The sequence below is a fragment of the Lissotriton vulgaris genome, chromosome 8 (genome assembly GCF_964263255.1).
Source record: "Lissotriton vulgaris chromosome 8, aLisVul1.2, whole genome shotgun sequence".
In the NCBI taxonomy this organism is placed as follows: Eukaryota; Metazoa; Chordata; class Amphibia; order Caudata; family Salamandridae; genus Lissotriton; species Lissotriton vulgaris.
In genome coordinates, this window is record NC_141696.1 from 533,026,220 (window position 1) to 533,041,432 (window position 15,213).

Genomic DNA, 15,213 nt, shown 5'->3' on the forward strand with positions numbered 1-15,213 from the left:
GTGGCAGGGTAACGCCTGGGGTGGTGTGTGATGGCATGTGGTGACGTGTGATGGCATGTGGTGACGTGTGATGCTATGGGGTGGCTTCTGATGGCATGCAGCAGCTTGTGATGGCCTGGGGAAGTGTGTGATGGCTGTGTGAGATTGGCAGTATGTGAATATAGCAGGGGTTGGTTGAGGGAAATAGCTGTGTGACTGCATGGGGACAATATGTCAGTGTGTGGGATGCAGGGCAGTAGATTGTAGTCTTAATTTTATTTTTTATGCGAGGAACAGAGGATGAACAGAGACCAAAAACAATAAACAAAGAGACAGCAACCATAAGAATGCAATTTGAACAGGTAACCAAATAATAAGTAACATCCAGGAAGATTTACATGAATCTAAAACTAAAAAAAAAAAATACAATTTATCATTCTTGTCAACATATGCAAGCAAAGAAAAAAAAAACAATTCTACCATACATTAAATCCAATCAGTTATGGGCGCCCATATTTCTAACCCTCTTATCCTCTTGCGAGTATTCTTGGCTTTGAGTATAGAAACTTCAATATTATACATTGATATCAACTGTGCCCTCCAGGATGAAAATAGCAGCGGATCTGGAGATATCCAATCCTTGGTAATACAGGCGCGTAGGACCGCCATACAAAAGATTGTAGTCATGTACGGTTTTATTCGCATGAATGAAGTGAGGACCTACTGTGGCACTCTCCATTGGTAATCAATGGTGATGCTTGACGTTTTTGGTACCTGTGGTTTCTGTTTGCATGTCATCTCATAAGCTCTGGTACAGATGCATGTCTCCCTTTCTGGTTTTACTCCTCCTCTGGATGCGATGATCTTTTAGGAAACAGGTCTGGCCTGGGGTGTTTAAACTATTGGTGTAGTGTGGCATCAGCCAAGCACCTCTTCTTTGTCTTCAAGTGTAGTAGTGGATTTTCATTTCCTTGTGTCTCTCCACTGCACCCTGTACCAGCCTCACTAAGAGTCCCACTTCTAGCAAGACACAGCTTCCATATCCACTGTGATATGTGATAAGCAACAGAGACTACCTTTTCAAGATGATGCATTAGTGCACCTCTATTGTAGTTCATGGACGCTTCCCTATTCATGCATTCAAAAGGAACCCATGCTTCTTAATGATCTGCAATGGTTCTAGCTATTTCATGGTGAAGGGTCTATTTCTTAAAAGAATGCACTCCAGTATAATTACCTCTCTAGACATGTGCGCCACTGCACTAATAAGTGAAACTACAAGGCTGTTAAGGGAACATTATGTCCCTCTTGTTCTGTTTCATATAAGTTCCGAAGAGTATTAACCTAACAGACTTCAAAAGTGACCCAGTGAACTCCCCTGTAAACTTTTGGTAAAAAATTTCTCTGATAGAAATAATCACTGAATTCCTTACCACTGGTAAACTATTCCTATCTGTAGGATCCCAAAACAAAACACCTTTACAAAGAGAAACTCTGGTACTAAATATCCTTTCATATATTTGCTTTTAGGTAGGCAATATTATCTAAAAAAATTTTGCTTTGAAAATAATCCAAATGGACTTCAGAAATGGCTTTCACAAGCTAGTTGCCGCTCTTTAAATGTACACCTGTGTTATGTGCACTTTGGGTCATCCTTTGATGCGGTACAGCAAAATATCCTGTTGTTCAAGTTGCAAAGCAGGGGGATTTCTCCTCTCCTTTTAAGAGCTATTTGGTTGCTGTACACAGATACATGGACAAGTGTAAGGCTGGGAAAAGGTCCAGTGGGTGACAAAAAGATACAGACAAGTAATGACCTAAAGCAAGGATGTGTATTGGCCCGTTTCTTTTTAATTTGTGTCTTGCAGAGATGACAACAGCTCTAAATAGCGTAAATTCTCATTCCCGATGGTGGCTGGATTTAGCGCTTCACATATGACGTACACGATGATGTCTTCTTGATTAGTTATACCAAAGTCGGCCTACAGCACCTGATTAACTTAACCACGCAGTAAGCTGAAAAACATGGACTGCGTCAATCTTAACAAAACAAAAACAATGTTACTGATATAGAGAAGATCCCCACCACCTACATTCTACCTAGATGGGTCAGCTGTGGAATCTGTGGCGGAATACAAATATTTGGGGGTGACTTCAAGAGTTGCTCTTGTGAAACAGCTGTGCAATACAAAGAGAAACAACAAACATATGCCGCTTTTAACACCCTACGGTTTTGTTTGAAAGGCCTGTCTCTCCAGCCACTACTAAACATGTTCCTTCTCTCATATATGGAGTTGAGGCCTTGAGAGGAAGAGTGCATAAAACACCTAGTAATGCTATAGCAGGGTCATACCGATGCCTGTTAAATCTTCCTCTTCGGGCCTATCCTGTTCAAATTTGCCTTGAGTTCAGCCTCAGGAGTCCGAGAATAAGCAGCATGGGTTCTTATTTGAAATGCTGTTATAAGCTAAAAAAACGACCCAAGACTTACCTTGAGTTCTATTGTGTGGAAAGCCATAAGTGATCCAAGACACATTCAGGCAAACCTAGCCTTAACCCCTTTCAAAGCAGAGGATCTTTAAGCTTTAACCCTTTCACAACCAATTTTTAACAGTTTTAAATTAATCTGGGAAAAATATCTCATCCCTTATGGACGAGGCAGTGTTGTCCGAAAGATCGTAAGCTATGGCACCATCTGGCCTTTTTAGAATATTCCTTTTAGCAATCCTACCATGTGATGTTTCATTGTATATTCCTTTTAAATACCATTTACTTGACGTTGATCGTGGTTTACCCGAGTACGGTTCCTGGTTGGGGCACCCAAGCGCGACAAAAAAAGTTTTATATCAAAGGAATGAAAACTGTATAGGTATATGTAAATGATGGATTTTATTGGATGGTGTTTTTAAATTGGGATTTTTGTGTGGGTATTTTGATAGAAATGTAAGTTTTAATTAACTGAGCAATAAAGATTATTCATTCATTCCGCTTTGATTCAGCACTTTTGAATTCCTTTTTAAAAGATACTTGTCAAGAAGTGAACAAGAATGGATCAGAGGAGGAGCTACGACACCAACCAAGAAGGCCGCATAGTCTCCCGGCTCCGCTGACCCCCGTCCTACGCTCGCTTATCCTGTCGAATATCCTGATCTCCTGCCCCGGATTCGTGTGGGTGAACTAGTCGGCACCCCGATGTTGTGCTCACAGAATTTTTCTGATGTTCTTGGGTGAAGTAACATCGAAAATGTTTTGAGGCCTAACCCAGACAGGAAGCCGGGGTCTCGATTGCTGGTCTACCCGGGTCCAAAGTGAACAACAACGGACTGCTGAGGGTGGTTGGGTCCTGTCCTTGGAACATTTGAAACTTTCTCTGGACTACTTTGCAACCATCTGCTGCCTGGTGCTGTACCTGAGGTGAGGCAATGGGTGGCGCGCGGTGCTGCATCGCGGGGAGCCCGGCCCGGAGGCCCAGCAATAGCACCGCTGGTGCCCCGGGGTAGAGGTCCCACCGCGCGTTGCTGCGCGCTGCTGGCCCGTCCCTCACGGCTTGTTTCTGCCCCGGCGTATCCTGCCCCGGAGAGTGTGCCTCTCCACGGGGATCGTTATGCCTGCAGCCGTATGGAGCCTGGCGGAACGGACTCAATGTGGCCTTTCCTTGCGGATGGTTATGGCGGAACTTGCGGCGCTTCACGCGATGGTGAGGGCCCAGGTCAATCATTGGCTGACTGCAACAGATGGGACCATAGGACCGGGAGCAAGCCCTGACTTGCTCTCTGAGACCCGGCAGCCGACTTGCTCCCTGGTGGAAGCCCTACAGGCGCGTTTGGACCTGGTGCTGGAAGCTGTGCCTGCCCCCGAAGAAATGGTACTCATCGTGTGTGCTGAGATTTGTGACTCTTCTACGTTCTCGGAAACATCGGTCCTACAGTTATCGGAGCATTTCACTGCTTCCCCCATCCTGGACACTGTTGGCTCACATTTTGATCTGTACCGGAACGAGTCGCACCCCCTCCCCAATCGGTCTCCCAACATGGCGGATGGATCGATGCTTGGCTTCGGAGACTGGGAGGGACATCGTTGGTGCAAGCCGTGTGTGTTGGGATCTGCTAATCATCTCCCATTTGCCGACTCAAGCTCCGGCTGCTTCTGTGTGAACTTTGACTTTCCGGGGATGGGGCTTTTCTTATCCGAAGGACTCGGCAACTTTGTAAGAAGGGGCCAAGGCTGAGATTGCGGGTTGAATTGTTTACGATGGATCTATTGGTAACTGGACTGCCTCATTAACAGACGGATTCCGGGGCGGAGGGTTGGTGGTTCCCCCCGGGGTATTTTGTATGGTGGACAACTTTATTTGTGTTGGCCTAGGGGGGCCCCCTTGGTTAGGGCGGGGGGAGAGACCAGGAGCGCATAGACTATTGCCCTCCTCCATTTCCCCGTTAGGTGGGGTTTCCTTTCTTTCTCCTTTTTTTCTCTGTTTCTTCTATAATTCGGGTTTGGTTCTCGGGCGACAGGCACACTGCTGGGGGGGGGGGGCCGTAGTCATCTGCAGGGGTGCAGGGTGGGGGGTTGGGGGAGGGGATTTTTCGTTTTTAATTTGTTTCTATGGCCTCTTTTTTTCTTCTCTTATCCTTCTTTATCTTTTTCTTTTCTTGGGTCAGTGCAGTGGGTTTCCTTTGGTATCAATCACTGCTTTTTCATCTGTGCCTCAATTTTCGGGGTGTTCTCTGGGTCTTAGGGCAGGGGACTACAGGCGCGAATTGACCGTGATATTCCTCCACATCCTGAACCTCCTGTTTCAGCACCATTGATTTGATCGATTACTGTTTATTGTTGACACGTTTACTATTCTGCCTGCCATTTTTCGCTGCTAGGAAATTGTTCGGCACCTGATCCTTCCATCCTATATTATAAAATGAAAACCTTTTATATCCTGTTTTCCTAATTGTGCTGCTCAGTGGCCAAGAGTATACTAGCATGGAGAATCTGCTCCCCGAGGTGCTGCATGTGATTAAAAATTGCTCTCTATTACTCTAACTGCTTAGCGGCCGGCCCCGGGGGTTGTAGGCCCATAGTTGTCTTGGTTGAAATGTCAATAAAGGTTTTAAAAAAAAAAAAAAAGAAGAATGGAGTCAAAGTGGCTGCATCTTCAACATCTTTAAAGCAAGAAAAGAACCACTGTTCCTTGAGGGAGCCCAAATCTCCACAGCCCTGCAATGCACAGCTGAGAATATTTAAGATCAGATAATTTTTCCGCTCCTGTGAGAAGGATCTATGAGCACCGGCCTTTGTCTTTTCAGTACCTTTACTAACATATTTATATTGTGTTAAACACCTTAGTCTATTCACCTTTCTTGTTATTTTTAACAGACAACTTGTCACGTAGCTCTGGTTTTCTGCCTTTATGACTATCCTTGCATAGCATCCCTTCCCTTTTTTGTGATATGCTTTTCCAGGGAGAGGAGAAATGAGAGAAGTACCCTTGGACTCTTTATTTAGCGTGACTTCCTATGTAGGAATTCGCTTTTTTGCTAAATATGGCCCATATAATAGTTTAGGGTAGTGAAGGTCTTGGGTTCCAAGGTCGATTTCAGTGTCAGAGATAGGCTCAGGGTCCCATCCTTCAAATTTGCCCTGTGTGAAGTACTTCCCCTGCTCCCTCCACCCCCGCCACCCAGTCAAAGTTTTGAAGAAGTGATCCATAGAAAATGTTTGCAATCAGAATGTTCATCTTTGAGGTCCCATTCCACATCAGATTGATTGACATTGATGTTGAGCACTACATGATTGAGGAGCTGCTTGATGTGGAAAAAAAGAGACAACAAAGGATTCCACATCTCTGCTCAGAGTCCTTTTATAGATGCAGGTCTCGCACTCGAATGTGATCTCACGCGCTGAGACAATTTCCCACTGTAAGAAGCCATATACATTTCAAAAGAAGCATACCTGTAGTCTCAGTGACATCTTTCTTGTGGATTTCGCCCATTTTGAAAATGTAACCACCATCCATAATATATTTGTAGGGTAACAGCAACCTTTGTCTATGTTTACACCTCATCCAAGCACGTCAGTGATCTTTGAAACTTTGCAACACACTGTCAAAGCTGACCCTTTTGCATTCCAGTTGAGCCAGCAACAGAGACTTATCTTACCACCTCTAAGGCTACCATTACTGAAAAAAGATAAGCTTCCGGAGCAAGCAACATCTTTCATTAAGTAAGATTTTTAGCTGGGTTCTGTAATTGTCTGCACAGCGATTAAGAAGTATCTGCTTGCTTCAACCTCATCTGCTTTTTTTTTTTGTTTAGAAAGGGAGAGCAAGCGAATTAATGTAGTAGTATGAATAATTTCTGGCACATCGACTACCACCATTAAAGCTGCATGCACTTTCTTGTTATTATGAAGCTGCAGCAGGACCCTGGGAATCTGTGCTTAGTTTTGATGACAATGTCCTCAGGGTTAGCAATGCAAGGCTTATAAGAATGTTAAATCAAAGTCTCTACATCTGTAATCATTTCTTCATACTGCAGTGAACATTTCAAACTACACAGTTCATGGATATTGTCATAGCATTTGCACAAGAAGAATGTCTTAAGTACGATTGATGGGCTTTAAATGTGATGCACACAAAAGGTCATGACACCCCCTATCTCTGTATCTCATGTATTTGGTACATGTTTAAGTGTGAGGCAGAAACCGTAAAGGCAGTGAGCCTGGAGGAGGAAGTGTTTCATGAATTCCACTTCAAGGGCTGCAATACCCAAAGTGCTCCAGGGGAGCACCAGGCATGTGTGCCGAATTTCTGTGCCCCATGGAATTTTGATAATCCAGAAAAGGCTGCACACAGTCTCTTCTGTAATATGCACATTTAGCAATGGCGCATTCCCAAGGGGGTATATGCAGTGCAAATGAGCGAATCCTTTCCTTTTACTCCTTCTCAATATTACAGATGTGGACCCAGAGGCAGACAAACCATCAAGGAGACTTGAAATGAAAAGGTGACGCACTAGTTCCTCGCATTCCCCTGAGAGCGCCTTTTGAGAGGGGGAAACCAGGCTCCAGGGATCTGCCAGGCATCCCTCTGCAGGCAGATGCCGTAACTAACTGCACCCACCTGCAGGGGGGTTGCCAATCCTCCATAAATTTAAAACTGCGTCTCCTAGTGCAGTGAAAAATCGAAAATGGCTTCAAACAACTGGTATGCCTTTCACTAATTTTCTATCCTCCATGGAGACGAGAGTTTACGCCTGTGCTGGGGACAGCGCTTTGTTTCAAAGTGCACAGTCCCAGCCTACACCCAGCTTACCTAGTTAAAGATATGCCATGGTGCAGAGAGGGCAAAGTGTTCCCTATTTGTTTTAGAGCCCCAGGTCTTTTTATGATGAGAAGACCATAAAATACTTTAATATACTTGGACGTCTATTGAAGCCACTTTGACTTACATTACATTAATGATATAACAATATGGCTAGATTTGGGAGTAGCCAACAATATGTTACAAATAGGTTTCATTTCAAACTTAAAGATGAACCATTATTGCTTTGTTATAACCTGTTGGATCAGTATATTTGTGATTGTGTTGATTTATAAGTCAGGTTTCCAAGTTTGCTGTGTGTGGTATGAAGTTTACACAATAGGTTCTCTCCATTGATGGTTCAAAAAGATATAATCCAACTCAACTTAATGTATAACAATATTATCGCATTATGTTATAGTTTTACAGATACTTTGTTTTCCATGTGTTTGTAAGTTGCATGATGTTTTAATGTAAATAGTTCTTTCTACTGTATTTCATTTACTTGTACTTGATATCATCTTATTAATTGTGAAGGAAATGGGGGCTGCATGTAAAAAGAACACTAGGGGGTCCATTAGGATGGCGGGCGGATCGCCCGGGCCGGCAGAAGCCACTGCTGGCCCGTCGGGGGCGATCCGCCCGCCATCCATACCTAAAAAAAAAAACCACCACATTAGTATGGCTGGGGGGTCCGCTGCGGACGGAAAGACCGTCTGCCACTTTTCCGCCGGTCGACTCGTCGACCAAGCGGAAAATATGTTTCATATGGTGGCAGTGTCTTGAAGACACCGCCATCCATATTAGGATGATGGTGAAGATCAGCCTTTCCATGTCGGCGTTGCCACCATGGAAAGGCATGCAGTCTTTGCTTTTGGGTGGCCTGTAGCAGGCCCCCAGGATGTTGGGGGGTGCACATTGGCATAGACAAGGTGGCAGGCACTGCGCGGTGCCTGTCACCTTGTGCATGCCAATGCACAACGTGCATTCCCAGCATTGTGGCAGGCGGTGCTGTGAGCACCGCCCGCCACAATGCTGGGAATGGGGGATGCCGCGGTGGCGGTGGCAGTGGCATCCTAATTGCAGGTGTGGGACCGCCGCACCCCTGGCGGATGGTCCCGCATTCTGTAACGGTGTCCGCCCACCATCATAATGGACCCCCAAGTTCCTCACTATGGGCCCATTTCACAAAGCTATTTGGCACCTTAATTGAATTTCCGTGATTACAAAAGGATAGCTGTGAGTGTAAAATTCCATTCCTTATTCACTGAATTACTAATGGTGGATGTAACTCTCACTAATGTGATTTGCTTAGAGAGAAATTCTGCCATCTTGGTGAAAATTTTCGGTTTGCAAATCTGTTTGCATTAACAGGTTTGATGTAGTGCTGTGTATGTCCCCCAGCTCCCCTAAATAAATGTTTTTGAACATTCACAACCTCACAGATTTCTGGGTCCTCTCTGCACTTAGTTTCCCAAATGTAAACCACTCAAAATTGTACTCTTTTCATGGGTTGTGCAGAAATGAGGAGGACACCCCAAAATTGATGATGGGTAGGGGAAAGGGTCTGCAAGACCGCTTGCATATATTGTAATGTTCCGGCATGGGTCAAGCTACACCTAGTGGCGGCCGGCATGACTTGCGGATGGCGGGTCAGGAGCGTCGGGGGGCGAGGGTGGTGGTTGTGTCGCCCGAATATTAAAAAAAACTTTACCTTGCCGCCGAGTTTCGCATTTCTGCTCCAGCTCTCAGCGTTCTGATTGGTTTTGAGCATCCTGGTTCGATGCTCAACCAGGAAATGGGGGCCTGTGAATGTTCTCAACACAGGCTGTAATGCAGCCTGCCCTGAGAACAGGTAAAATGCACATGACTGGTTTGGGCGGCCCGAGAGGGCCAACCAAACAGTCACTGTGCACATGAGGAGTGGGCAAATTATTCCTCAGTCGCCCTCCGACAGCAGAGCAGCCCCGCCCACCCGCAAAGCAGCACAAACCATAAAATGATAATCACGCAAAGTTATTATAATTTTATGTTTCTACTTCGCACTTGCTTAAAAGCAGTAAGGCGTCGCTACTCCGCCATAGCGGAGGAGCCGCCACTGGATACACCTTTTACATATACATCTGTGGAAATTGTTACATAAGTGTAATTCTGAATATCTGATAGAGACTACTAGCCGCAGATTCCTTCACATAGAATTATCCCCAGGCGTGAGACTGGATCTGGAAACTTTTTTGCCACAGCATCCCTGCACGCCGGGGGGCAGGGCGACATAACGCGACTCCGCCTAGGCGTCGACAACGTATGTGACATCAGAGAGGTCACATAAGACCCGCCCGGCCCGCCTACGTCAGTTTTTTCCTTTTCCACGCGCAACGTGGATCCGGTCCTTGCTTCGGGCCTGTTTCGGGCCCCTTTTCTGGAACAGTGTACGAATGCGTTCGGGCTTCAAAATTTGCACTTTTTGTGGGCGCCTTATGTCGGCGACAAACCTTCACCTTATTTGTATGTGGTGTTTAGGGGAGGATCACGACACCACTGACTGTGAGGCGTGTCAACAGTTGAAGCCGAAGTTGCTGCGGGAGCTCCGCATGAAACTCCTCTCAGCGTGTCTCTCCAGGTCGGCGTCCTCCCCTCTGTCTGCTTTGTGGACGGTCTCAGATACAGCCGTGGTCGTCGTCCTCGCCCTTCTCCGATGTCACGTGAGCGTCGCTCCCCGGTGAGTAAGTGTCGCAGTTTGTCCCTGGGGTCTGGATCGGCCTGCCGGGGGCGTGGACTCTCCACGGGTGATGCGGCCCGCCGGGCGTAGGTCCGCCGGGGCGGGTCTTATGTGACCTCGCTGATGTCACGTACGTGGACGACGCCTGGGCGGAGTTGCGTGATGTCCCCCCGGCGCGCAGGGATGCTGTGGCAAAAAAGTTTCCGGATCCAGTCTCACACCTGGGTATAATTCTACGTGAAGGAATCTGTGGCTAAAATCGTCTCTACCAGATACATCGTTACCGAAGGTAGATAACTCGTACATCTGTTACTTTCGCATATTGCCATGACTTCTGAAAGAATTCTTTGTAAATTTCTAAGCATAAGTCCACATGAGTACATTCTGAAGGTAAGCTTTGCACTCTCGTTTTAAAATGTCCAAATGTATTTAAGCAAATGTCATTGTAATCTTTAACTTGGCTTCTGAAATGTAAAGGAACACATGCAAGTAAATAAGAGGTAAAAACAGCAGGGTAAGCAGCTGCTGTGGCAAGCTAAAAATTGACACTACCCTTGAAGGAGAGAACAGCTTCCATAGCCCATAATTTTGGAAGTTTCAAATGAAAGATGGGAGTAGCAATTGTACATTTGTAGAGATTAGCACATTTTTTAAATAAGTATATCTGTTTTCAATTTAAGAGAAGAAGAATGTAAGGAAGCATTTAATCTTTTCAATGGACGATGGTATGCAGCTCGACAGCTCCAGTGTGAGTTTTGTCCTGTGACCAGGTGGAAAACTGCCATATGTGGTAAGTGGCTAATATGTACATAAACTCTTATGATCTAGTGCTCCTTCATAAAATAATATGGTTGAGAATCACTGAAATTGTGTTTATTCCTATGTCAGTTTCACTAACCTCCAGACACTAATAGATGTGCAATTGACAGGTTTGAGAAAAATATAGCCTTTTTGCACAATAAAGAAAGTTATACTGAATGTCATGGTGATGTAGAGCTCTGCCTCGCCTGCCTCATCATACAGGCTTTCTTCTATATTCCAGCCCCACCTCCTCTTCCGGAGAAGACTGGGTGTATTGTTGCCCATATTGTGTGTGTTTCAGCCCTATTTATCTTTGGTCCAGCGTCTCGGTTTACTTTTTTGCTTTTTCTATTGATTGCTGCTCCCTGTTGTAAAAAAAGAGTGATTTATTAATTGAGGTGGATGGTAGCCCACCACACCCTCTTAGGTCCAGGCAGAGGTTTCAATAATGTAAACAGTAGATCAACCGCTGGTAGGTATGGAACAGAGAAGACATGAATTTAAATGAAATGTTTACAGCACTTAAAAGCACCAAAACAGTTAGGAAAACGCAAACAATAAAATCCCACTCTAATGTATAAAAACTGTGATATAATTGTTAATTACACTAAAACAGAATCTATTAAGTGGAACCGGAGACATTAATTTTCAAACATTTAAGAGAAAAAGCACCAAGAAAAAGTAAAAGCCAGTCGAAAGTACTGTTCGTGTGTGACTGGGACCAATTTCAGGCTCATGGCGATCGAATGCTGGTCAGCTACGCAAAGCGGGTTCGTTCTTGTCTTTGATTTTACATTCTAACTTAGTCTTTGAAATTAAAGTCAAAATCCTCCACTGGGGTAATGTTGCAGACTTTTTTTGAGGAAGTCCTCGAAAAGGCAGGGAGCCATTTGACGAGATCCCATTGAAGCAGGTTCTTTTGGCAGGACAAGATCCAAGAGTCAAAAGTTCACATTTCACACCCAGGAAAGTACTCTCGTTGGTCAGATACTTTTGGTGCCTTCATCTGGTCAAGATTTTGTTATTCAGATTTAGTCTCTTCTTTGGAGCTCAGAATGCTCCACCAGGGCAAGGCTGTAGGTTGTCTCCTCAAAGGTCGCACCAAAGTTGGATTGACTTACCACAAGGGTTTTCTAAAAAGGTTTTTGAGCGCCAAATGGTTCAGAGTGGGACTACCTTTATTTCCTTGCCCAACGAGGGCATGCCTTCAGCAGATTGAGTTGTGTGGCTGATCCCATTCCTCTGGAGGTCTAGAACTCCAAACTCTTCAGAGATTTCAGTCACCACTAAAGCTCCCAGGATCTCAGGAACAGGACTTTGGGGCCAAGACTAACTTCAGCAACAGCCACCCACAGGGTCCAGTGCTCCTCCAGTTGCAGCTGGTCACTAACCAAGGAAAATGTCTCTTTCAGCTTCTGATGTCGCAGTAGCCACATAGGCCAGCCAGCTGATCCTTGCCGTACACATCTTTTTCCTGGGTACAACTGAGAGCAAATCCAGCCCTCCAGGTTTTCTCACGGTCTCAAACAGCCGGTGCAGTCCTTCTTCTGTTTTTCCCCAGTTCCAAAAAGTGTTCTGATGAGCTGTGTGAGATGGCGGGTTTGTAAGTTTAACTAGCCAGTAGGTGTGGGTGAACCATCAATGGGGAAAAGGTCCCAGGGACCACCCTACCCACTTTTGCAGCGCATCATGTTTGTTTTACCGCAAACTGGCTCAGAATGTTCTATTGCAGGGGAAACCGAAGATGGCACAGACCATGTGTCCTTGGAGGTAGTGTGTGTGCCATGCTGGGATAAGTTTAGGGAAATGAGCAGCCCCCTACCCCTAAGCTACAAGAAGCTGGTTCTGGGACTAGCTTCTACTCTCACTTGTGAGTGTCCAATTAGCTACCCTGGGCCTAAATAACAGATACCTTACCTTCCTCAGGTCTCCCTTTATACTAAACTTTGAATGGGCAGGCTGTACCTCTGTCCCTTTCAAGTTAGTGAAGTTACTGGAGCCCCCCACCCCCTTCCCCAGCTGCTCTGAGCTTATATGCATCTCCTTCCCCGCACTCAGCCAATCCTGTCACCAAACCTAATCCATTGACCTGGGAACAGTTTTCACACCTCATTAAGGTCAAGCACCGACAGGACAACTGCTAGCAGGCTAAGGCAAATTAGCCCCCAGGAGCTTCAGACAGTGAAAAGATAGCTTCTAATTTCTAAAAATCACTTTTCCTAAATATTTAGTAAAAATCTAAATTTACCATTGAATTAGATTTTTAATAAATATTGAAAATAGTGGTTGAACTGTTTCTCTAGCTTGTCCTAGAGATAACTTAATTAATAATATCTATTCTTCAACATAGCCAGAGTCTTCCATGGTAAACATAGCTTTTGGGGGCTTGTCACTGCAGGCACATGATACATTACATTTCTACATGTCCCACTTTTAAATCCCACAATGTCTACGTAGGGGTGACTTATTAATAAATAAAAGGAGGAGTGTTTTTCCCTTTCATAACGGTTATTTCGACAGGTTGTGCTGCAGCAGTCGTGCTAGAACGATAGGTCTCAAGCCATGTTTTCCTTTGCCACACTAGTAGACGGCACAATAAGTGCTGCAGTTCACAGGAGATATTTAACATTCCATGCCATGTGTGAATTTCTGAATCATATACTATGGCCAGAAGATAAAGATGCCAATTAGAACTTAGCCAATTTCATCAGATTTTAGGGGTCAGAGCACATGTACTGGGGCCTGATTAGAAGTGTTCCAGTGCACAGAGTAAAACAAATACAACAGCATCAGTCCAGAAAAAACGGTTGTGATAATGTCACAAAGGGCACTTTCTCACACCTGCGTACCTAAACTTGCTGCAGGTCAATGGCTTTAACAAAATGTATGATTGCAGTTGCCATATTTCCTTTGCTGCCCCGCACAAATGTATGCCAAATAACAGTATTAGCTGGAGAATATGAAGACACAAGCCCCCCACCCCCTAATATTTGCATTAGTCATACAGTGTTGGCCTGAAAAACTATTTAGCGTCCGTGCCCTTTTATCTTTTGCTTCTAGTCTTCACAGTTGTGAGGAAGGAAGCAACAGAATGAAAAACTAACCTTGCACTATTTTTCACAGCTACCCCGAGCAAATAAAAAAGTTACTTACCTGTAACCAAGTTCTCTGCCTTCAGTATCTGTCATCTATTCACATCCTTAAAGTACTCCCAGGTGCTAGGTTGAGAATCTTCTGTATCAATTGCTTCATAGAAGTGATAGAAGAACTCATTAAATATTCTATTGTGAGCAGCCTTACCATCTTGTTACTTGTCCCAGTAGAGAGCAAAGGAGGTAAAGGGGGTCCAAGTTCAACTCCCCTCCTAGACTCACATTGCACAGGTTTTCAGAGTACTTCCAAACAAAGACAATTTTAATAGCCCGAGCAAATGGACAGTTGTGTGTGAATCTATGAAAAAGACAGATAAGCAACGTCACAATGGGTGGTCACGGTTTGCGTGGCATTGTGGGATTACGGTCAACTTCATATATAGTCATTTTGATCCTATTCATTTTTGACTCACAAAGATAAAACTGTTTCTTTAAAAAAAAAATCTCCACCCAAACACTTAATGGAGGAATTATACAGAGGGTTTACATCAAGAAGAGCCTTAAGCTACAAAACTACTGTTACAGGCAAGTTACTATTTTATTTTCTTCTCCAGCATTTCATCTTTCATAGCCCTGCACGCCGTTGTCCCAGTTTTCTAATATCCGTTATCACTGGGAGTTCTACTTCTCCTGGGTGGTGTAATTTTACATGAGGCTTTCAGAGATGAAAGGATGCATGACATGTTATTCAATATGAAGGTTAACCAGCATTGTTAGCTCTCTTTCAACGTACAGTAGCCCTGCATGATTAATACTACTATTGCGGACTTCATTGTTCCTACCCCTACTAATATCACATGTGTAACTGCATGTGCATCTGTTGCTGCAGCATGTTCTACTGACCCCATAATATCCCTAAAACCTTCCTATTTGTACAGAAGGAATGAAATATTTGGAGAAGTAAATCGCTCTAAGAAACACATACTATTCATAGCATGTGTTGCTGTAGCTACACAAGATTTGGATACTCCTGCCATCTGGTTTTGAGCTTGGGGGTTTGAAAGTAATTTTTCTTTAAAGAAAAGCTTTGAAGTGACAGGATGCTTGTGACTGCACCTTTGATAGTGCATACGCATGGGCACCGATTCCATGTTAGATTGTTTTTTTCCACTATTGGGCTTGGATGTGTATGGAGGGGGCTTGGAGACTCAACATATTCTTCCCATTTCAAAGTGTTCTTTGCATTTCTTTGGGTCCGAATAGTGAGTCATAAAAACCTTAGGTGTCTGCATTTCTTCTCCTGAGGATACTATCCCAAGACAAACGCCACT

General features: G+C 44.5%; 1 protein-coding gene across 1 annotated transcript in view; it reads left to right on the forward strand.

Annotated features, from left to right (window-relative positions):
* ZRSR2 (zinc finger CCCH-type, RNA binding motif and serine/arginine rich 2) overlaps positions 1-15,213 on the forward strand; it is a 170,931-nt gene that overhangs the window by 139,310 nt on the left and 16,408 nt on the right. Inside the window, exon 10 of the mRNA XM_086934342.1 lies at positions 10,670-10,779. Within this exon, the coding sequence (XP_086790468.1) occupies positions 10,670-10,779 (110 nt within the window). The remainder of the gene's footprint in view (positions 1-10,669; positions 10,780-15,213) is intronic.